Below are 21,321 nucleotides of genomic sequence, written 5' to 3'. Positions count from 1 at the left end.
TAATAGACTAACACAAATAATTAATTGTGAAGTAGAATATATATTTTTTTGTCAAATACCCAAACTGTGGTGTCAATATGTGTTTTAGTATGTTTTCTTGTTTTTGTTTTTTTTTTGTTTGTTTTATTATATGTCTACCAGTTTTGCACATATTGAAACTTGAATGTTTGGCAATCCTGCAAAATTCAGTCAATTTCTAAGTCTAGATTCTCAACTGTGTAAAAACTCTGGGACACTAAAACAATAATTCATTTTGATCTGAATCACTCTATTGTAGCTACACCGTAAGCATTGTTTTTTCACACTTTTAACAAGTTTAATTCCAGGATCAACTTATTTTTTTTGTTATACATCTTCCCATAAGCTGATCCCACATTCATTGTTCCCACTGAAGCATCATGATGCTGCTACCACCATGTTTTAAAGTGAGAAAGGTGTGGTCAGGATGATTTCCTCCACACACAGAATTTTGCAAACACTCCAGAAACTTCAATTTTATTATCAGAACTGAGCAGAGCAACTTTTCTGCATGTTTTTGTGTGTGTGTGTTTTCAATTCTAATAGTTTTTGTGCTGATATTCTTCCACCTCAACTGTGGATGTGCCCCAGCTCCATGTTGCAATATAGTTGCATGCCACACTTTTTAGCTTTTTTCCCCTTTTCATTTCACAGTTCTGCACTTCTTGTGTCAATCCAACACACAAAATCCAGAGAGAATACAATGTTTGTTGTAACATATGAAAATGTTCAGATCAACTCTGCTACCTGTTTATAGCAACATCCTACTGCTGCTGGTTAGGATCAGCAGGTTGTTACTACTTTGGTTCATCTGCCAGGCATTTCCCGTCAGGTCCAGCAGTTCTGCTCTGTTTTGACTGCACAAGCTGCGCTCGGCGCTTCGAGTGGCAGCTCCACATCACTTTCCCTTTTTTCTTCTTCATGGGCGCACCAGGAACCCACCTCTACGTAAATTCCTGGGCCGAGCCGTACAAGTCTGACGGATGCAACATCAGATGTGCTAACGACACTCTCCTGTGTTAGTTAATTAGTCATGGAGGACTGCGGGATGAACACGGTGTGACCCTGAACAAGGGTTTGTCTGACTAGCCCCGGGCCCTCTGGCATGGCTCTATTGTTCAATAGAGTCCTGTGTGTCGACTGGAAGAGGGAGCGAGAGGAGGGGTGGGGGCTTCTCCCTACTGACTGCCTCAATTCAGCAGGAAATCAGAGCAGCAGCATCCCCCCCACTTTTCCCTCCCTCCCTCCTACTCAGGCCCTAGCAACCACGCCACGCCGACAGTTGCCAGGCAACCAGACAATGCCGGAGCCACTGGCTGTGGTGTAAGAGAGAGTTTGTGTTTTGCATGTATACGTTCTAGCAAAGGATGGGAAAGGAAACAGTTATGCTACGTGATGAAAAATCTAAAGAGATTAGAGTGGATTAGGTCAAATTAATCGTGTAGGATTTGTGATGAGATGGATGCATTAGCAACATGTCATTTCACTTCTGGGCTAAATGAGGTCAGTGTGAAGTGAAATCACAGAGACTGTCCTTTACATGAAACAGATTCCTGGTCCTGGTTTTATTATAGCTGCTGGGGACATATATTACTGAAATCCAGCAATAAATCAGGCTAATGGTCTTATTTTAAATGGTAATTTATTTTAAAAGTATTTTCGAATGACAAGAAGTATCTCTATTTATAAAACTTTAATGTTTTTTATATTTTAAAAAAATGAGAAGAAAGTTAACTCCAAAAATATTTTATGTTACTATAAAGTAATTCATATATATTTGGAATCTTCTTCTGTTTATTTATAAAGCTGTTTGTGTTTTTAAAGCCACATGAAGGACTTTGCTCTTCCAATGAAAAATGGAACGAAAAGCTCAACATGCTCTCCCTTCGTTTCAGAGTAAATTAACAGTAATAAAGACTCAATTATTCATGTATATCACCAGCTGCTGTTCCCCGATTTTATAAATAAACAACTTCCCTTTAAATACCAAATAACATATTGCACCTTTAATCTGCATATTATTCAAACAAAAATATGCAGTTTACTTGCCACATTATCCTATTTAATGTCTATTTAACCTCACTGAGATTAAGCAACCAATTCAATAAATTGCAACAGAAGAGCAGTGGATCAAAATAACAAAACTGTACATAGAGGGAATGTTCAGACTTTGTTCATTTAGAGTATGAAGCTGTACTGACTAGTTTTTCTCTACATTTTATTGCCCACATATGCGTAAAATAAAGCCATAAGAAGTTCCATCTGTGGCTTGGCAATAGTGTTGCAGTATAGGCAGAGCAATGTGAAGGTGCTTTAGTGAGATTTTTTTGAATACATGCAAAGTGCTACGTGTGGCTACAAACCAGTGCTGTGCATCGGCCTGAACCCTAAAGTGAAACATAATAGAGGAGCATCATGAAAACCTGTAAGAGGTTGCAAAACATCTGAGAATTGGTTTGAGGTTCAGCTTCCAGCAATAAGACCATCCATTATCTACCTGCTTATCCTTATTGGGTAGCAGGAGGAGATGGCACCTGTAGTCATTGGGCGAAAGGTGGGATGCACTCTTGGAGTGTGAGGAAGCCGGGATACCTGGAGAGAACCCACACATGCAAATTCCATACAGAAAGTGACCAGGCTGGGATTCAAACCCAGAACCTTCTGGGAACATTCTGGGTTTGAATCCGTGCTACCAGCTCCATCACTGTGCAGCCTAACATAAACCCAGACCTATCAAATCCAATCTGTGTAATTTGATGCTCACAGATTCTCCCCATCTAATTTGCTTGAATCTGCTAGAGCTTTTTTTTTTTTTTTTTGCAAAAGACAATGGGACAATGTTAGTCTCCAAATGGCCCGGGATCAGGATTGAGCCTGCGCTGAGGACTGTAGCCTCTCCGTAGGCACCTGCTCTATCACTGAGCTTTGGAATGCTCCTGTTTTTTTTTTTTTATAGCCTAAAAACGAAACGCATGCGTTTTAACCTTTAATCCTTTCCGTTCACTTCTACTTTATGTTGGTTTACTACATAACAGCTCAATAAAATTCATTGCAATTTGTGGCGATAAAAGTTTCAGGAATAAGAATACCTTTGAGTTGTTCATTTGTTTATTCATTACTCCGAACGCCAGATGGCGCTCTGCTGATACCGGCCCACCAGTTCCATGAACTTTGACTTCGTTCTGTTGTCTCTGATCGGTTCTCATTTGAAGAGGATTTTGCGGGTTAGCAGGATAATGGGAGTCTTCCTCCAAACGGATGGATATTTAGGACTGTCTCATTATCTCAGCGGTGGCAACCCTCGCTGTTAAAATTAACCCAACGACTCTGCTGATTAACGTAGCTCTCTTTAATTAATAGTGCGTGTTTAACGTGTTGCTCGGTGTATGGATTTGTTTTGCTACATAGCTAGTTAGCTGCTACCTAATAGCGCTAATTTAAAACATGCAAAACAGTGCAACTCTCGGTTTTGAAAATAAACTTAAGTTAGATTATGAACGCGCTGTAATCTCCTCTGTCTGTCATCATGTATCTAAAGCCAGTTCTTCCGAGTAACGGAACAAGGAGCTTCGGAGTTGCCGATCTGAGCTAGCCTGCTAGCATTTAACAGTTCCGACAGCGTGAGGGTTCGGGCTGTGGCGACCAGCTGATCGGCTTCCTGGGTCAGCTGCTTCCAGCATCAAGTGTTTGGGACTGAATACGTTTCCAGCTACAATGGCTAATGTTACAGACCTGCAGACAAAATACAGCAAGCTGGCGCAGGAGTATTCAAAGGTAAAAAGGAAAAACATTTAAACGTAATTTGCCATGTGATTCAAGTAAAAAAAAAAAAAAAATTGTAATCTGATTACAATAATATATAGAGGCTCAGAGAAAATAATGTTTTACAGCAGCAACACATTTCATACCATGTTTTTTGATAACTTGTTTTCTATAATTTGCTTTTAGTTTGCTACAGAGCCAGTCTAAGGGTATATGAGGCCCCCAGGAAAGTTTTATTAAAACTTGGTGTGGTGACAAGTTTAGCCCAGCAGTCACCACACCACCATCTCTTTTAAGTGGTTCATGTTTAATATTTTACAGTTACTGTGTGCAAATAATGCAAGCTACTTCAACACAATTGTCTGATAATGTTAAATTACATTTACTCTTTGATTCTTTTTAATGTAGCCTTTACAATTTTACCAATTTTCATTGTGTGTAGGGGTGGGCAATATCTACTTAGATTCATCACAATAGGAACTACTTATTACTTCTTGTTTAGGTAACTGTGTGTTACAGCAATTATGGCAACAAACACAAATACCGGTCTTGTCTTGAAAGACATTCCCATTTGTAATACACTTCTTTAGAACACTAGTCACATAAAGAAGTGTGATTTATAGCATTAATTTGCACATAGTAACCGCGTTTAGTCACATTTTTGAATTTATTAACATTTATTAATGCTTTCAATGAAAAAACAGTGGAGAAAATTGTCAAAATAACAATCCTGACGATACAAACGGTACTGTTTTATTTTAAACATCATCAATTAGAATTTATTGTGACTGGGACGCATCAAAATTCTTATAAGTTGTTGCAGAGTTTATTTGATCAAAACACAGTTTGTTTTGATCCAGAATCATATTCTCACAATCAGTCAAAAAAAGGGAGTAATGTAAAGTCCTCTGAAAATGAATTTGTGAAATTTAAGCATTTTTATGGCAATTTAAAGATTATCAAAATATGCTGAAAAATATTTTGCTGTGCAAAGGTGAAAGTAAATGGCAAAAAAAAATGGAAGTAGGAAGGGACCAAATGACAATGGTCAGTTTACAAAGCGGTGAAGTGGAGCTGACAACAGTTTATACAGAAACCTGATAGCGCACAAGTAAAAGATGCTCAACTGGATCAGGATAAGTAGTCTGCTTTGAAAGTCTGGTTCAGCATTCATTGTAACAAATGCCAGTATGTATCATTAATTGGTGCAACTCCAGAGTACAGTGGAGTAGATAGAAGCTGACCATGTTCTCTGTGTAAAGGAATTTGCTCCCCTAAAACATTTAGGGGTATGTAATTTGAACTTCCGCATGTTCTTAATTAGCGGTTTGCACGCCCCAATTCCTAAGGTGCACGATATAAAACATTTAAACAGCTGTGCCTCAGTGAGCTGGAGCTCTGCACGTCTCGTTGGATGTTTTAACTACCCACAACGCATGACGTGTTAAAGACGCCGTAAACACTCCTGATGGTTAAATTTGTGATCTGGCGACAGTAAAGCCCGCCTGTCAGTGCGTTCTGTGGAGCATTACTTCAGCCCTTTGTTTCTCCGTCAGCTGACATCACGGGGAGTGTAAGCCGCTTCCTCTTTAGCTCTCATCTCTCCATTAACTAAGCACCATATCCTGAACCAGGAAGTGCTGACTGTGTAACTGTCAAACATTCATGTTCCCAGTCCAGATTTTAGAATTCAGTAGGTTTGTGTGACTTCTCATTCTGGATAGAAAGGATGAAAAACTTCAAAGAACTGGTAGTAACACACATCATTTTTTTCTGTATTTGTAAATCAAGTTCACTCAGGATTTTATCTCTGTCTGTGTGTCATTGTTTTTGGGGTTTTTTTTGTGTTTGTTCTCAGCTCCGTGCCCAGAACCAAGTGCTGAAGAAGGCAGTTGTAGACGAACAGGCCAACTCTGCCTCTTTAAAGGTACATTACAGATACTGCTATGACCACCGTCTCATCTGTATGTAAAGTGTTTATCATATTACACATCTGAAAAATTGGTAAAAAAAATAAAAAATTGCGTTCTTTTTCAGGTTTTTTTTTTTCGTTGCGGAACCAGTTTGCCGGATTCATTTTAGGGTTGTTTGGAATTGTTTTTGGATTTTTTTGGACCTTTTTGTTGCCCCTTGTCTTTCGGTTGGTGGAAGGAGGTTACTACACTTTTCCCAAACACATTCTTTTTGCAAGAGTAGGAATAATTGTTGTTTTTCTGATTGGAATAAAGCAATTTGATCATATTTTGTTTTTTTTTAATTATTATTATTTTATTTATAGTTTCACCAAAACCTTAGTATTTCTAGCAAAGGTCTCTGGCTAGTTAGAAATCTACTGGAAACTTTGTGTTTTCCTGTTGGAAAGATGGGAGCAGACCCTTTGAAAAAAATATTTTTCCATCGTAATTTAGTGGAAGGACTGTAAGCCTGGACTTTTGTTGTCTAATGTCTTTCTTTTTATTGCTTTTCCTTGTTCTCGTGGTTTGTCAGGACCAGCTGAAGCAGAGGGACCAGAGCCTGAGGAAGCAGGAGCAGGAGATGGACAGCCTGAGCTTCAGGAACCAGCAGCTCGCCAAGAGGGTGGAGCTGCTGCAAGAGGAGCTGGCTGCTAGTGAAGGCAGGAGCAAAAAGGGGAAGGTGAGTTTTTACCAACGGAAATGAGTGCTTGGTGAAGGGGAGAGGTTTTTATAACTACTTAGTGGTCAAAGAATTATTCATAAAAACGATATCGACCGAAGGTGTATTGAGGAACACTTTTGGTTAATTTTTTAGAAATCTGACCAGTTGCTGTTTTCCTTCCAGGGTAAAGGAGACTCTCCACTGCAGCCAGGCCTGCAGACACAAAGTGTTTTCAATGAAGATCTGCAAAAAAAGATAGAAGAGAACGAGCGTCTTCACATACAGGCAGGCATCTATGCTTTGTATAATTTCTTACTCTGAAAGTATGTGTGATGACCTCTGACCTTGCCTCTTCTCCATACCTGTTAGTTCTACGAAGCCGACGAGCAGCACAGGAAGAAGGAGGCCGAGCTGAGGGCCCGGCTGGAGAAACTGGAAGGAGAGGCAGAAGAACACCAGGCTGTTGTTGACGGACTCACAACAAAGTATGTGGAAACCATCGAGCGCCTGCAGGGTGACAAAGCTCGTTTAGAGGTGAGAACCAGATTTCATCGGAGACAGATCAGTTTTGAGATTTCAAATAAAATAAAAAAAACACATGTTAAATGTATTTTTATATTTTCCAACAGCTGAAAACACAAACTCTGGAGAGGGAGGCGAAAGACTGTCGAATGCGAACGGAAGAGTGGTATGGAAATAATTAGTTTTGATCTTATGGGGACAGATTTCATAAGTTTTGCATGTTTAGAGGTCGGTAGTGTCTTCACAAATGACCTTGATTTGCCTGGGTGCTTCATAATAAGTGAGAAAATTTGGTTGTGATGGGAAATAAGTTCTCCATTGCTGTGTTATAATATTACTATGTCACCCATTGTAATTCAGGAGCAGTCTCAAAAAAGAATAAACCCAGGAGTATTAAGCGCAAACTGCACCGTATTAAATTCCTTTGAGAAGGCGTAGAGAAAGGTTGTTGAAAGACACAGACTGTTTTGTTTTTTTTAATCATGTTTTCGGTGTGTGTCTGCAGCCAGCAGCAGTTAAGGCGCTGCCAGTCGGAGCTGAGCAGGCAGGTGAAGCAAAGCAGCAGCGTCATTCAGGAGAAAGTGCCCTTTAACGACACCAGTAAGTGACTGGGGTTGTCTCTGAGCAGACGCCAATTTAAAAGCATTTATGCCTCAGACTTTTACAGGCACGACTGTCAGATTACGTTCTGGTTCTTAATGATGCGTCTCCATGTTGATTCATCATGGCTGAACGATTATGCAGCAAACGACTTCAAGCTTCAAGTGCACACGTTTAAATTCGTTGTGTTTATATTCTTAACAAGCCGCACATGTAGTCACACACTTCACGCAGTTGTCAACATGGTGTTGGTATAACTCTGACTGCAGATGTGGCTGCTCTAGTTCACAGAATTAGTAGAGCTTATTTAACATGCTATTTAACGTGGTTGGTTTTCTGTCCAGACATTTCAGGTCAGGTCCGTAGGAGAATCTGAAACACTTCCCAAAATGAATTTTGATGTGTGTTTAGGAGAAATCAAACTCTTATCGAGTTTCAAACCAGCGGCACCCAACATTTCGTGTTGAGTTTAAAGAAACGTGGTTAGAATCGTCAGAAATGGTTAAGAAACCACTGAATAATTAAGATTACCACGAGCTGGAAACTTCTGGAGCAGCTGTGTTACTAATAAAGCATGGGCTTAGACGGTGCGGCCAGTTATCAACGACAGCATCATGTAAAACTGAAACCTGCAGCTAGACAAGCCAAACACCTTCTGGAGTAAAGTTTTGATGGTCAGAGGAGAAAATGGCAAAAACTTTGCCTGGAGGAGTCTTTCAAACCTAGTTATATACTCACTGTGTTGTCAGGCATGGTGGTGGAAGTATCATGCTTAGGGTCTGTTTCAGTAACCGTGGTAACAGTGAGTTGTACAAGTCGATTCCTCGGATTAACCGCAAACAACAACATGATTGAACCTTGGAGACTACTGGGTGCTCCAAATGGATAATGATCCTAGAGCTGGTTTTAAATACATAAATCAAACATAACATTAATCACCTGGAATGACCCTTGACCTTAACTGTGCTAAAACGTATGAACTACCCTTAAAAACCTTACCAGGTGGCTCCTGGTGGTAGCAGGAAGTATCTTCTCTCTGCAACTTGCTAAAGAGAAAAGATATTTATGCAGTTTCACTGGGAGTGTACATTTGAGGGATTGTTTATGTTTATATTTGTTTTATTATACATATTATGTGTTTTTACTTGCCAACCTCCCAAAAAGAAAGACTCAAATAGGCAGTTAAAGGACCCAAATGAGTGTAAACATCTGATTAAAACTCTTGTTCAGCAGAAAGCTCATGTTTGTGTTTGAAGGTTTACAGTATTGTTTTGTTGTTGGTACGTTTTGTTGCTGTGATTCTGTCAAGCTTCTTTTATTCTGCAGAATTTAGCGACTATAACAGCCTAAATGTGCCATCACACAACCGACGGCACCAGGTGAGTGAGAAACCAGTTCGTAGCCGTTTAGTTACTTGGAAAACTGCTCTGTTGCAGAGATTACACTAAATTACAGAGTAATTAAAGGAGCTTTGCCTATGTTTGGATGCAGCTTAAGGCTCGGGACGTAACAAGTCAAGCCCTGAGCTTCATCCAGGACCTGGTGGCTGCTCTGCTGAACTTCCACACCTACACTGAACAGCGGGTCCACATCTACCCCCTGGACTCGTCCATCGAACCCATTTCTCCTCTGAACCAGAAGGTGGGGCCGTCGCACCCAGACACATCCAGCAGCTTAGAGACGACGCTTTAATTTGGTTGTTTCGAAGGACTGTGAGTTATTGTGCAATTTAGGAAGTAGAGTTCTTGTCTCGCCACAGTTTTCTCAGTATCTCCATGAGAACGCTGCCTATGTGCGCCCCCTGGAGGACAGCTTTCTGCAATTGTACCAAAGCATCACAGAGGACACTGTTACAGTGCTGGTGAGGCTCTGACTGAACGTTTTATATGTTCAATAAAAAAAACAAAAACAACAATAACTCTAAATTACATTACATGTTGAAATTAAGGAGACTGTTGTCATGCTGAGGAATTTCGCTGAGAATTTCTCCTCCTACACACACTTCCTGCTGAAGATTCTTCCCTACCAACTGAAAAGGTCAGCGCTGTGTTTGAAAGAAGGCATGCTGGGAAGTGGAGGAGGCTGTACTGGTAGCATTGTCTGCTCTGGATTTTTTATAATTAGAATTTTTATTTATTTTTTTTTCCAAGCTTGGAAGAAGAGTGTGAAGCTCCTCTTTGCACTGCTGCCCTGATGGCAAAAAACCGGGAGTTACAGAGTGACATGAAGAAAGTTACCACCGTGTTTGAGAAGATGCAGAACTACATCAACCTCTTGGCCTTACCCAGTAAGTTAACCTGCAACAGCTCATCTCTTTTTTTTTTTTTTTTTTTATTACTCAGGATTGTTACTGAATTGAGGATTCAGAACTTCTTTTGGTCAATTTGTTATTTTATTACAATTTTTTTTTTTATTGCAACATGTGGACAAATGTGCAGCGATAGTGATGTGAAAAGATTAGCACACTACATTAAATATTCATTCCTTTCAAAATAAAGCATCATAGATTGATGACTAATCCATTTTTTATCTCAAGAAAAACAAAATGATTTAATTAACCTGTTCAGTAAAAATGTAAGCTCTAAATGAAAAAAAAAAAAAAAAAGTTAATACACTCTACATCCTAATAGCTACTGCAGTGAAACTGCTGAGCCCAAATTCTGGGAAACCGCCTGCTTTCAATTACATTTTACTGAAAATTTTAGAATCTCCTCCACTCATTTAGTTCTTGTTTCATTTATTGAATTTATCTCTGTTGTTAGTAAATAACCAGATGTTTAAATATGTTAGAATGACACACAGGCTTTAGTTGCAATATGTTATGTTCTCTCTCTCCCTTTCTTTTCTTTTCTTTTTTTTTTTTTTTTGTACTTCTGATAATAATGATAAAATGAACAGAATCGCAGGTTCTGATCGAGCAGAGCTGGTTGCAGGTGTTAACGTGTTGTGCTTGTTTAACAAACGCGCGGCGTGTGCCTCAGGTGTTCGGCAGGACGCCATGCCACAGAGCAGCACCTCAGCTGTCTTCACCCAGCTGGCAGCTAGCCTGCACAGCCTTCATGATGCCATTAAAGGTGAGCAGCACCGTCAGCCGCTTTTGACCCGCGGCCTTTCACGCTGAATTTCTTTTGTGCGTCGACTCAACATCGACCTGTTCAGTGTTCATGAAGGAAACCCCAGCCTGTCTCCGTCGCTGTTTCTGTCAGAGCTAATACAGACATTAATTATCTTCAGTGTTACAGTAGGGACTGTGACACCATTTGCATACCAGTCAAAAGAGAATAAATTTGTCATATTTACCAGTCGATGCTTTTGTAAGTTTCCTTCGGACCTTTTGGTCCAAATACAAAAGTGTAACTGTGTGTTACACGTCATCAGAACTCACTACTATGCACTAATTCTTAGTGGAGATTAGCACCTGGGTGGCCCTTTGGTTTGTCTAATTAAATCACAGTGAAACCAATTTGCTCATTTTTTTTCCCCCCTGAAATGACAATATCCTGTGGAAACCTGAAAATTTATATACAAATCCAGATGTCATCCTTGATAAACAACTAAATATCTGTGTAAAAAGTCCGTTGTTCAGTCTAAGAATATTTATCTATGCCATTTTTTATCATCTCATAGTTTCTCCAGCTGCCAGTCCAGCTTAGAATTGAACAGAAAATCTGATCTAAGTGATAAATAACTTGACCCCCCCACCTACATTATTGAGCTGGTAACTCCATACTTTAGATCCCTACCGTCTTCTGATTGACTTTTCAGTGAGCACCGATAAAATCAGAAGTCCTCAAATCTGTGTAACGCTCTTCCTGTTTAGATGGCTCACTTTTAAAAAAAAATGTTTTCTCTGTGATTCGTGTATGAGGCTGCTCTGCCTATTGTCCCATAGTTGCATTTAATCTCTGTTGTGTTTTGAATTGGATATAAAGCATTTTTCTACCAGGCTTTACTTTTGGTCATCAATGGTATGAATGCCTCACCTGCTGTTCTTGCGTCTCCAGAGATGTCAAAACATTACAACCAGAAGGCAAGCATAGAGCAGGAGCTCCCCACTGTCACGCAGAAGCTCTGCACCACCACAGAGTGCCTCCTCGGATCGCTGGGCTCGTTGACCAGCGTCACCGGCAAGGTATGGCCACCAGGGGGCAGGCAGCAGTCGGGTTTCTGGCGTCTAACCTCCCTTGCTGAGCAATATGTCTGATTTGTTCACTGTAATGCTTTTTTTTTTTTCTTCTTCTTTTTTTTACCTTACTGCAATAGGATCACAGTTGTAAAATGACACTAATGTGTTAACAAATAACAGAAGGACTCAGCTGGGCAGTGGTTAGATTTTTGGAAGATAACGCCCAATTCACAGTTTGCACAGCTGCTCTCTGGTCAGAATAATGGGATAAATGATTTCTCTCTGCGATCCAACTGGGTGGCAGCATCTGCTAACGTGCAAGCATGAGATTTGCTTCTGCAACCTGAAGGCAATTGTGAAAGACGCCTGATTGCTCAGAATATTTATTTACCAGAATAACGGAGGAATCATCTCCATTCGGCTTCTTCGCGTTGCTTAGTATTACCGTCAACAGAATGAGAATCGGATTTATAAGACGGCTGTAAAAGGTTGAGTTTGCAATGAAGTTTTGCATTGAATAAAATTGGATAAAAGAACTGAGAACTGATTTGACAAATGTAGCCATTCTGCGTTGAATAAAGTGATTCTTCAGATCGTAATTCTTTTTCACAGATTGCCACTTTCTTCAGCAACAACTTGGACTTCTTCACGTCTCCAGGCTACAGTCCGAGAGGATGCGCAGTGAGCCTCAACCCGCTGCAGGCAGAGAGCATGCTGGCCAACAAAAAGAAAGCAGCTGCCTACATCGACGCCATCAAAACGGTTAGGCATCAATATTGCTGGTGTTAAAGACTTTTTTTCCCACTTATTTTTGTATCATAATTTGTTTTCAGAGGGTGTCTGTGCATCCTTTAAAAGTCTTCACAGGTCTTTTGTTAGTGCAGTACTGTTTAATGTTGTATGTAGATCTTTTTCCCCTCACTGAGTTTTTTCTCTCAGGCTAAAGTTGCGCGCAGACATCTTCATTACGTTCTGTGACTTCATCTGGTTGAGGTTTCTGGTAACTAACTGTTAATATACCCTTGGTTAGATATATATATATATATTTTTTTTTGCCGGTGCAAATTTAACTTTGTCAGGTGGCTGGATGACATTTGTTTTCACATCCTGGCACTTTAAAGCAGTAAAGACTCATCATATGGAGTGTGAGAAGAACAAAGCTGCTGCCAGGAGCCACAAACAAACCAGAAATTTCACAGTTTTTGTTGCTGTGCTTGATTGTAGCACAGCAGGATTCCCAATCATCCCTTATATTTATAGGTTTTTTTTTTCCTGTCTTAAATTTCATTTATAGTGGGATTAAAAAGGTCTTTAAATTTGACTTGCTGAAACCTGCAGATGTACCAATTTATATTTTAAGGTTTATAACAATGCTATTTTAACGTAAGTTTTATTTACATGCGTTTGTTTGTTGTTGTTTTTTTTTTATGTTTTTGTTCAGGCGAGGCCACAGTCGGTTCCTTACAGGGAAGCCCTGTCAAACCGTCGGATTCTCACCAGCTCCACCGAGAGCAGAGAGGGTCTCACTCAGCAGGTAAAACATAGAGATAAAACTGATTTCTACAGGTATCTGTGAGAAGAGTTTACATATTAATAGGAGCTGCAATATTAGTTTATTTGTTTAGGTCAATTGTTAGCATTGAATTCAGGGTTAAAGGTTACCCACACGCAGCCATGCTCATCTGTGTCTCTGGTAACGAGGATGAAAATGTGAAGTGGAAATTGTTAAAACATTGTTTTCTGGTTAAATAAGACATGTTGAAATGGTAATAATTCAAATACTTAATGTTTTGCAATATGTCGTATGAAACGTGAGGAGTTGCTCTTTAGGGACGGGGTGTGAAATGTCGAGAGCCTGGCTGTGTGTCTGCAATCTGTCCTTGGAAAAAGTGTGTGTGTTTTTTTTTTTTTTTTTTTTTTTTCGTTCTCTCTTCATCAGAAACAGTTCTGTTACGTCTCCTCATTTCTCCTTTAACACTTGGCCTCCTTTCGCTTCTCCAAACCTCCGTTTCCCCACGAGCGTCACCGTCCTCTCATTGCCCCGTCGTTTCGGTGCAGGTGCAGCAGAGCCAGGAGAAGATTGCCCGGCTGGAGCAGGAGAAGGAGCACTGGCTCCTGGAGGCCCAGCTGGGGAAGGTGCGGCTGGAGAAGGAGAACCAGCGCATAGCCGACCTGGAAGCGCAGCTGGCAGCGGCTCTGGGGGGAAGTCAGAGCTCCCAGACAGCCACAGACGGCCGGCTCACACAGAGCAACGAGGAAGCCGAGACGGCGCAGAAAGCCGCAGGGAAGGAGATGACTCTCTGCACCAGCCTGGTACCATCACTGTTCAAGCTGCTGTTTGTTTTTCGCTTGCAGGGAAAGCTTGTTTTTTTTTTTTGCCCGTGGCAGCATGTCTGATTAGCTTCAACAAAGGGAGTATTATTTATCACTCTTTTCTTTCAGCTCCCACTAAGCAAGTTTTAGCTTTAAAAAAAAACAAAACAAAACAAAAAAAAAAAACCTCACGCTTCCAATGTGCTGATGTGGCAGAAAAAGTTTTGTTTTTTTAATGTGACTCAGAACAAAGTTCATGGTGAAGTCACAAATCAGAACTGTTTGTTTTTCCACGTCTACTTTGAGTTTAGCTATTTTTGCCATCCCTCCTCCCCACATAGGCCTGTCGCTGTCTGATGCAGTCTCTTTAACACATCAACACTGATGAAACTCACATTTATTCATCTGTTCCGTCTCCAGGTCGGCATGTTGTGCACAACCCCTACAAATGAGCACGTAAGTCATAGCATGATTAACCCAGTGGCTCCACACAAAAACAGAAACGATCATTATTTACTCTGCCTTAGTAAAAAAAAAGAAAAGGAAAAATCTCATCCTGCTGTTGTCTTGTCTGTGTCGCAGGTGGGAGACGAAGAGTCTCGTGAACAGCTGATAAAGACTCACTACATGACAAGAGTGGGGGAGCTCACCACCCAGCTCCAGGTTTCAGACAGCAAAGCTGTTCACTTTCACTCAGAGGTGAGGACTGCATCCTGTCTGACAGGATGCAGTCAGACAGGACTATTGACTTCATTGACTTCATTAACTTTTCCAAACCTGCTAAATCAGAAAAGTGTCCCATTCATTCTTATTTAAACCCCCAATTACTTTAATACAACGACATACATTTCCAGTGCAACCAATTCCTGAGAATTGACTTCACCAGTAAACGGAGCCCACCTGCAGGTAATCAAACCTCAGCCTAAGTCCAGCTGTTCACACACTAGGTCTTGATGCACAGTTCAGATTTCTTTTTGTTGAAATTGGATTATTTTTCTCTTTATTGCATAATACGAACGCAATCTGTGTGAACAGTTTGCGACCCGCGTGCGCAGAAGAACGATGACGTCACACAGCAGCGCATTGTCTACCGATCGATTTCAAAGTTTATTCACCAATGAGTGCTGACAACATTATCATAAAGTTATAGCAAGAGGAAGGAAGCTGATAAAAAAGAAAGTGCAACTAATAGCAGTGGTGTTTTGTGAAGCGTTGAATGCAACTTCTGTAGAGAAGTCTCTTCTGATGTGTAGTCAGAGCCAGGAGTATTCCCATTGTGATCTGATGCGCTTCAGTGAAACAGACTTGTTTCATAATTTCATAATTATAAATTCTTTTTCAGCCGTTGTTTACGTCTGGTCTGGCTTCTTCTGGTTCAGAATTACAATTTGTGCCTCGTGGAAGCGATATAGAAGTCGCGTAAAATGGGGCATGACCGTTCAGACTGCAGATGCTTTTGCTTCCGATTTAGCTCCACATATGGAGGTGACTCGGATCGGATTTTTTTTTTTTTTTCTGGGTGAAAAGATCAGATATAGGTCAGATTATGGGGAAAAGCTTTAGTGAACAAACTGCATCATGATGCACAACGCAAATCTGACCTTGATTGAAGAGTGGCGAGCGAGAAAGTTAAGTATGCAAGAGAAGATGTTCTGATCCGAGGAGACCAAAATTGAACTTTCTGTCAGAGTTGACGAGAAGATGGATGGAGCTTTGCTGGAACAAAACCTATTAGAGGCTCCAGAAAACCTGAGAATCAGGAGACTCACCTTCCAGCAGGACAAAAAGATGCAGCTGAGATCCAAACATATCCATGTGTTGGAGCGCTTCAGTCAAAATCCAGACCTGAATCTAATTAAGAATCCGTGGCAAGACCTGAAAGTTACTTTCCACCAAAGCTTTTCATGCCATCTTGATGAACTTGAGCTATTTTGAAAAGAACAGGTCAAGATTTCTAACTCTGCATTTAAGATTTAAATTTCTTATTTATAAAAAACAACTTGTGCTTTTTTTTTAATCGTTTATACCTCGCATCTAACCATCACTTGCATTTATTTTTCTTTTAATTAAGTTGTTAAGGTTATCATTAGGCTTTGTAATTTTTTATTTTTCTTCTGAAAGTTGGATCACTTAAGCATCTTTTATTGAGGTGTTTATGTTTGCTTGGAGTACGGCAGATGTTCACTTTGTTGTTCCTGCCTTTTAGTGCCGAGCCTTGGCAAAGAGATTAACCATCGCAGAGAAAGCACGGGAGACTCTGAGCGAAGAGGTCAAACTGGCTAACGAGAACATCACTCGGCTGCAGGTAAATCACAAACCAGCACCTTCTCTGTGTGCACACATGGATCTCTTTCCAAACCAGAATACACGCCAACGCTAACCGGAGCGCGTCTCACGCAGGACGAGCTGACTACGACTAAGAGGAGCTACGAGGACCAGCTCAGCATGATGAGCGACCATTTATGCAGCATGAATGAGACGTTGAGCAAGCAGCGAGAGGAAATCGACATGCTCAAGCTGGGTGGCAAGGTACTGCGCCGCCGAGAAGGGTTTTGGTTACAAGCCGTTTTAAAGGCCGGGTCAGGATCAGTTTAAATGTGACTTTGTGAGGTTTTCAGTCAGTCAGGAGGTGAGCTGAGAGGTCATCTGTGGTTTGTCTGGCTCCTAGTCGCGTTTTATGTAGGGCGCACCCGCTGGAGTCGTCTGAAAAAGTCATTAAGCCGAAGCCGACAGTAAAAGAGAGGCCTGTTCCCGAGCGTGCATGTTCCTGCTTGTACGTGCACTCATCGCTGCACGTCGGGAAGTCACAGGTCAAAACATGTTGTTCTTTGAAGGTAGCCATTTTCTACTGGAACTTTACAAGCTAGCCTCTGCATGTTTTGGATTTCTAAAGAATCTCTAAAAGTGAGCGCCAGCTGCCTGCTGCACTTCAATGCAACACAAAACTTTGGTTTTTATGCCAATCTCTGATATTACAGTGAACAAAACACCTCAGATTTGACCTTACACATATTGGAACTGGTCACTTTGAAATATTCTTGCTGGACCTTTTACATCAAGTCACAACAACATCCCAAGCAACTAGTTTCCCTAAATCCTCCCATTATATGTTTTTATTAAATAGAACGACTAGAACCTTAGAAATGAAAACAACTCCAGTCATGATCTGGTATTTAATCTATAATTGGTTGACATGTTTGGTTTCTCCTATAGATAAAAAAAATGCTGTGAGAGGAAATGGTAGTCTTTATGTTTTCCCTGTTTATCTAATGTGCCTACAAGAGCTCCTCCTATTGGCTAATCATTCCTTTGTGACGATTCCTTTCCATAAAGTGTTTGGTTTAGAGAGCTTTGCTGTGTTAACAGGTGCAGAACCGGCACTCGTCACCTGGTCAGAGCCAGATGCAATACAGTTGAAACCACAAGTTTACATGCACTGAATAAAAAAAACAAAAAACACATGCACCTTTTTTTTTTCCCTCACCTTCTGAAGTTAAATCAAAATCAAGCTTGTCTTGTTTATGATCAGGTAGAATTACCAAGATTATTTCTATTTGATAATTCCACAATGATGAGAAAATAAACATGTCAGAGATGTGTTTGTATATTAATGCTTTTAAAATCAGAAGTTTACATGCATTTCCTCAGTTTTTGATACCTTTCTTTATGGTCAAATAGTTCCATTTTAGTTTCATCACATCACAGCATATTTGTCCAAACAGGAAAGCATTTGTTCGTGTGTGCATTTGTAACAGCAATCTGTTTTTTTAATGCTTCATTAAAATGCAAAATACAATACCAATTAACTCAAATCTGTCAATAAACTTATCAGAAGTTTCCTTGAGGCTTTCCCTCATTGCTTAAAGAGACACTGATCATCCTGATATAGATTTCTGATTTTGAAGATGTTAATAGATATCTTGACATATTCTCCCTGTGTAATCCTAACTGACCCCAAGCAGGAGAAGTTTGGTCTTATTTAACTTTAGACTGAGCAAAAAGGTACATTTCTCTATCAAAGTTGGTCCTGTCTTCTGTTTTTATTTCTTTCTCCTTCCGTCATTAAACTCATTAAAACTCAAAAAACAAAAAAAAAAATTAAGTCATTTGCTCCAAAATAAATGCTAGCTCTTCAATCACTTTAAATGTTTTTAATTAACTTTTAATTCCCTGGCCATAAACTTCCCTGAAGTAGCAGCTTTAGATATTGGTATTGATGTAAAAGTTTCTCAAAGTGCAACTTTACCTGCTTCCAAAGTGTCTGGAGTGGGACAAAGACCTGGTGAGGTGGAAACTTTATTGACTCTGGAAGTTAAAAGAAACCAACTTATTAACAGGCCAGTGGGATAAAACACTTCAAAAATGTATTTTGTTTTTTTATGAATTGTTTCTCAAGCAAGTTTTGTATGTATTATGAGTGAAATATGAAAGTGTGGACACATTATGCACAGTGTGAGAGTTGTAAGAAACTTTGTTCACCACGGCTGGCTGAAGTTATCTGATTTCAGTAAAGGGCTGTTTCACAGTTTTTAAAGGAATTCACTCAATAATCTCTAACTCGTTGGAAAAAAACTTTAACTAGATCAAGTTTAACTTGTTTATTTTACATTACACCTTTGGAATTCATAGTTGTTGTTTTTTTGTTTTGTTTTTATTCTATTTTTGTTTTTAGGCGAATGCGAAAAAGAACAAGAGTCGCTAGAGCTGCTCTCAAACCGTCAACATGTGCGGAGGATTTCCATGCTACAGAACCTCTTGGTACCGACGCAGTCTCTGGACCTTCAGGATCACTGCGAGTTCAGAGACTCGAACACGTTTGATAAAAGCTTCGTTTTTCTGTTTTCTTGTCACGTCACCTTTTTAATGATTATGATTATCTGGAAATGGTTTGGCTGGCCTCTCAGGTCAAAGAGGATAGAAAAACAGCTGAAGTGGAAGTTTTTAATGCTCACCGAAGTCAAGACTTGAAGACCAAACCCTGTTAATGTGTGTAATTTTCTGACTAAGTGTGTGTCTGAGTGTGAGGGAGAAAATTGAACTGTGCACCCTTTGCTGCTTCTCTTTAAGTAGGTGAACGGAGTAAACGTCGGTGTGGTCGTGCGTTTGCGGGGTGTTGCCTCCCGAAGCGACTCTTGACACCACGCTTTGCATCGTGAGAGTATTGTTTTACAATGAAATGGCTAAATCTTTTTGGATTTGAGATTATCTGTGCAGGTGGTAACTGTGTAAATCTGCCCCTTCTGATACATGGATAATGTAACAAACTGTTGAGTATGATCAAATAGCTTACAAAGATGCACTTGAATTTATTGCCCTTTCTGGAAACGTTTTCATTTTCAGTCCTCTGGAAGTGGATGGAAGAAAAGGCTTTCAGCACTGATTGGCTCTGTTTACCTGGGCAGGTTGAAGCTTGTGAAGTTGTCCAATTCTGAGTCTTAAGAAGTTGATTGGTAACAATAGTTTTTTCTTTTTTGTTTGTTTGTTTTTTGTTTATGATCACCAAAGGAAATGTGGATGCATACTTTAAAGCTCCTTACATTAATCTAAGATGTAAGAATAAAAGGAGTTCATGTGAATTCATCTGAAATCATGATGTAATTAAATGTTTCTTAAAATTATGTATACAAAAATATGCATTTATTCAGAAGTTCCAAATCTTTATTTTACCCAGATTTTTATTTTATACAGATTCTTCAGCCGTTTTTTTTTTTTTTTTTTGTATTATTTCAGTAGCTGTCTATGTAACTGGGAAGAGTCATTAACAGATTGAACCACAATGTAAACAAAGATTATGGAAATTGTGACACGTGACAGACTTTTCTATGTGAAACAAATAAAGAAGCGTTGCTCCAGAGCCGTTCATTCAAGACTGAAATTTGAACACAGAGATTTGAAAACACCCTTTAAACCCACGGGAGAAAACAAATCTGTATTTCACAGTGTAACATGTTAAAAGGCACATATGTGAATTAAAATAAAAACCTTGCTCAATACTGAAGTGTCAGATTCACCTGGTTATTGAGGTTTTTTTTTTGTTGTTTTTTTGTTGTTTTTTTTAACTCGCCTGACACCAGTGTACACGTTTCATGTCTGGTAAATGGAGGAGACCGGGTCTGTGAGTAGTCTGTAATTTAAAACACAAAAACAGCCTGGAACACCCTAACCACTAGGAGCCGAGGCAGCACTGTGTAAGAGCAGGGGGAACACGCATTTTTAATGTCGTCACTTGTTTTTGAAAGGTGCAAAAGTCATTTGGACCTCTTAGGAATATGCTACTTTTGGAAATTAGTTTACATCTGAGGTTAAAGTAGATAAATAACCAATAACAACCACTTGTTTTAAGTGGATGGTGTAATAAAAATGGTCAAATAAAATACCAGGAAGTAAAAAAAAAAGACTTTAAAAAGTAACTATTAGTGTATTCTTGAACTTTGCTTTTTGGTTAACATTTTTTGGGAGTTGAGAGAAAACAGCAGTAGCATATAATAATTATATATGGTTTCAAATGTTTCTGCAAATCAGAAAATAAAAACTAAAATGGTATTCAACCTGCATGACTCAAATCTGCCAATAGTATTTTTCAAGTTTCTCAGCTGGTGCAGGTTTGAACTTTGACTACACAATCAAAGAATAATGGCATGCATTATTCTTTGATTTAAATTATTTAATCATAGCCCTGGGTGTATGTTTAGGGTTTGTTCTGCTTGAACCTGAATCTCCACCCCAGTTCCAAGTCCTAAGAGATTTTCTTCCTGTTTTGGCATATATATAGCTCCATCCATCCATCCTACTGTCAGCTATCATCAGATTACCCTGTCACTGTCAAACAACCCTGCAACATGTGACTGCCACCACCATGTTTCAGAATGTGGATGAAATTCAGTTTAAGTTTTCTTATAGTTTCACGTGATGGTTAAAAGATTCAGCTTCAGTATCGCCAATAAAGAGGTTTCTGAAGGTTTATGTGTATTGGAGTGAATGCCATTTTTTTCCCCCTCTTGTAATTGTTAAATTGTTAACTTAGAGATTATGTGCTATTTAGGCTTTATGGCAAGCATTTTAATGAAATATACTAAAGTTTGTGGTTGTAAAGGGACAGAAAATGAAAAAGTTCAGGGTTGTGAATACCTTTTTCGAGGGAAACTACATGCAGACACCCGCTGTATCATCCTCACTAGCGTGACGCACCAAAAGTATAAGTGGAGACAGAGACTCATAAAGACCAGAGATAAAAATATAGCAAAACCCAAACCAAAAATAGTCTAACCAAAATCTCGTCTGCTGTCATTTAGTCGCAAAGTCTGCTGTATTCTCCGCTTGCTACGTTTCTACGCGCAGTGTGACCGGTTTCCAAAAATCCGACA

The 21,321-nt window shown here is 39.7% G+C and overlaps 1 protein-coding gene across 2 annotated transcripts; it reads left to right on the top strand.

Moving 5' to 3' along the window:
* The first annotated feature begins 3,190 nt into the window (after nucleotides 1-3,190).
* Nucleotides 3,191-19,955, top strand: ppp1r21 (protein phosphatase 1, regulatory subunit 21). Of its 2 annotated transcripts, none has more exons than XM_016668494.1 (22): nucleotides 3,191-3,792; nucleotides 5,639-5,707; nucleotides 6,268-6,414; nucleotides 6,580-6,681; nucleotides 6,766-6,930; nucleotides 7,026-7,084; nucleotides 7,424-7,518; nucleotides 8,845-8,897; nucleotides 9,010-9,159; nucleotides 9,278-9,379; nucleotides 9,467-9,555; nucleotides 9,669-9,805; nucleotides 10,425-10,592; nucleotides 11,523-11,650; nucleotides 12,257-12,406; nucleotides 13,086-13,178; nucleotides 13,703-13,957; nucleotides 14,378-14,413; nucleotides 14,540-14,656; nucleotides 16,164-16,262; nucleotides 16,358-16,486; nucleotides 18,630-19,955. In XM_016668494.1, exons 1-22 carry the CDS (start codon nucleotides 3,733-3,735, stop codon nucleotides 18,657-18,659), a joined length of 2,433 nt encoding a protein of 810 aa, XP_016523980.1. In that variant the 5' UTR covers nucleotides 3,191-3,732; the 3' UTR covers nucleotides 18,660-19,955. The 2 variants fall into 2 exon arrangements, with proteins under 2 accessions (XP_016523980.1, XP_007546278.1); XM_007546216.2 differs by having other exon boundaries at nucleotides 3,192-3,792; nucleotides 10,500-10,592.
* The last annotated feature ends 1,366 nt before the right edge of the window (nucleotides 19,956-21,321 follow it).

This window comes from Poecilia formosa, unplaced genomic scaffold, assembly GCF_000485575.1.
Source record: "Poecilia formosa unplaced genomic scaffold, Poecilia_formosa-5.1.2 Scaffold15, whole genome shotgun sequence".
Classification (NCBI taxonomy): domain Eukaryota; kingdom Metazoa; phylum Chordata; class Actinopteri; order Cyprinodontiformes; family Poeciliidae; genus Poecilia; species Poecilia formosa.
This window is presented reverse-complemented; position numbering and strand designations above follow the sequence as displayed.

Excerpts from the sequence above, each read along its gene's own strand:
- ppp1r21 (XM_016668494.1), top strand. The coding sequence starts at position 3,733 with ATGGCTAATGTTACAGACCTGCAGACAAAATACAGCAAGCTGGCGCAG. Across the intron at positions 8,898-9,009 it reads CACACAACCGACGGCACCAG|CTTAAGGCTCGGGACGTAAC; the intron begins GTGAGTGAGAAA and ends GTTTGGATGCAG. Across the intron at positions 9,806-10,424 it reads CAACCTCTTGGCCTTACCCA|GTTCTGATCGAGCAGAGCTG; the intron begins GTAAGTTAACCT and ends ACAGAATCGCAG.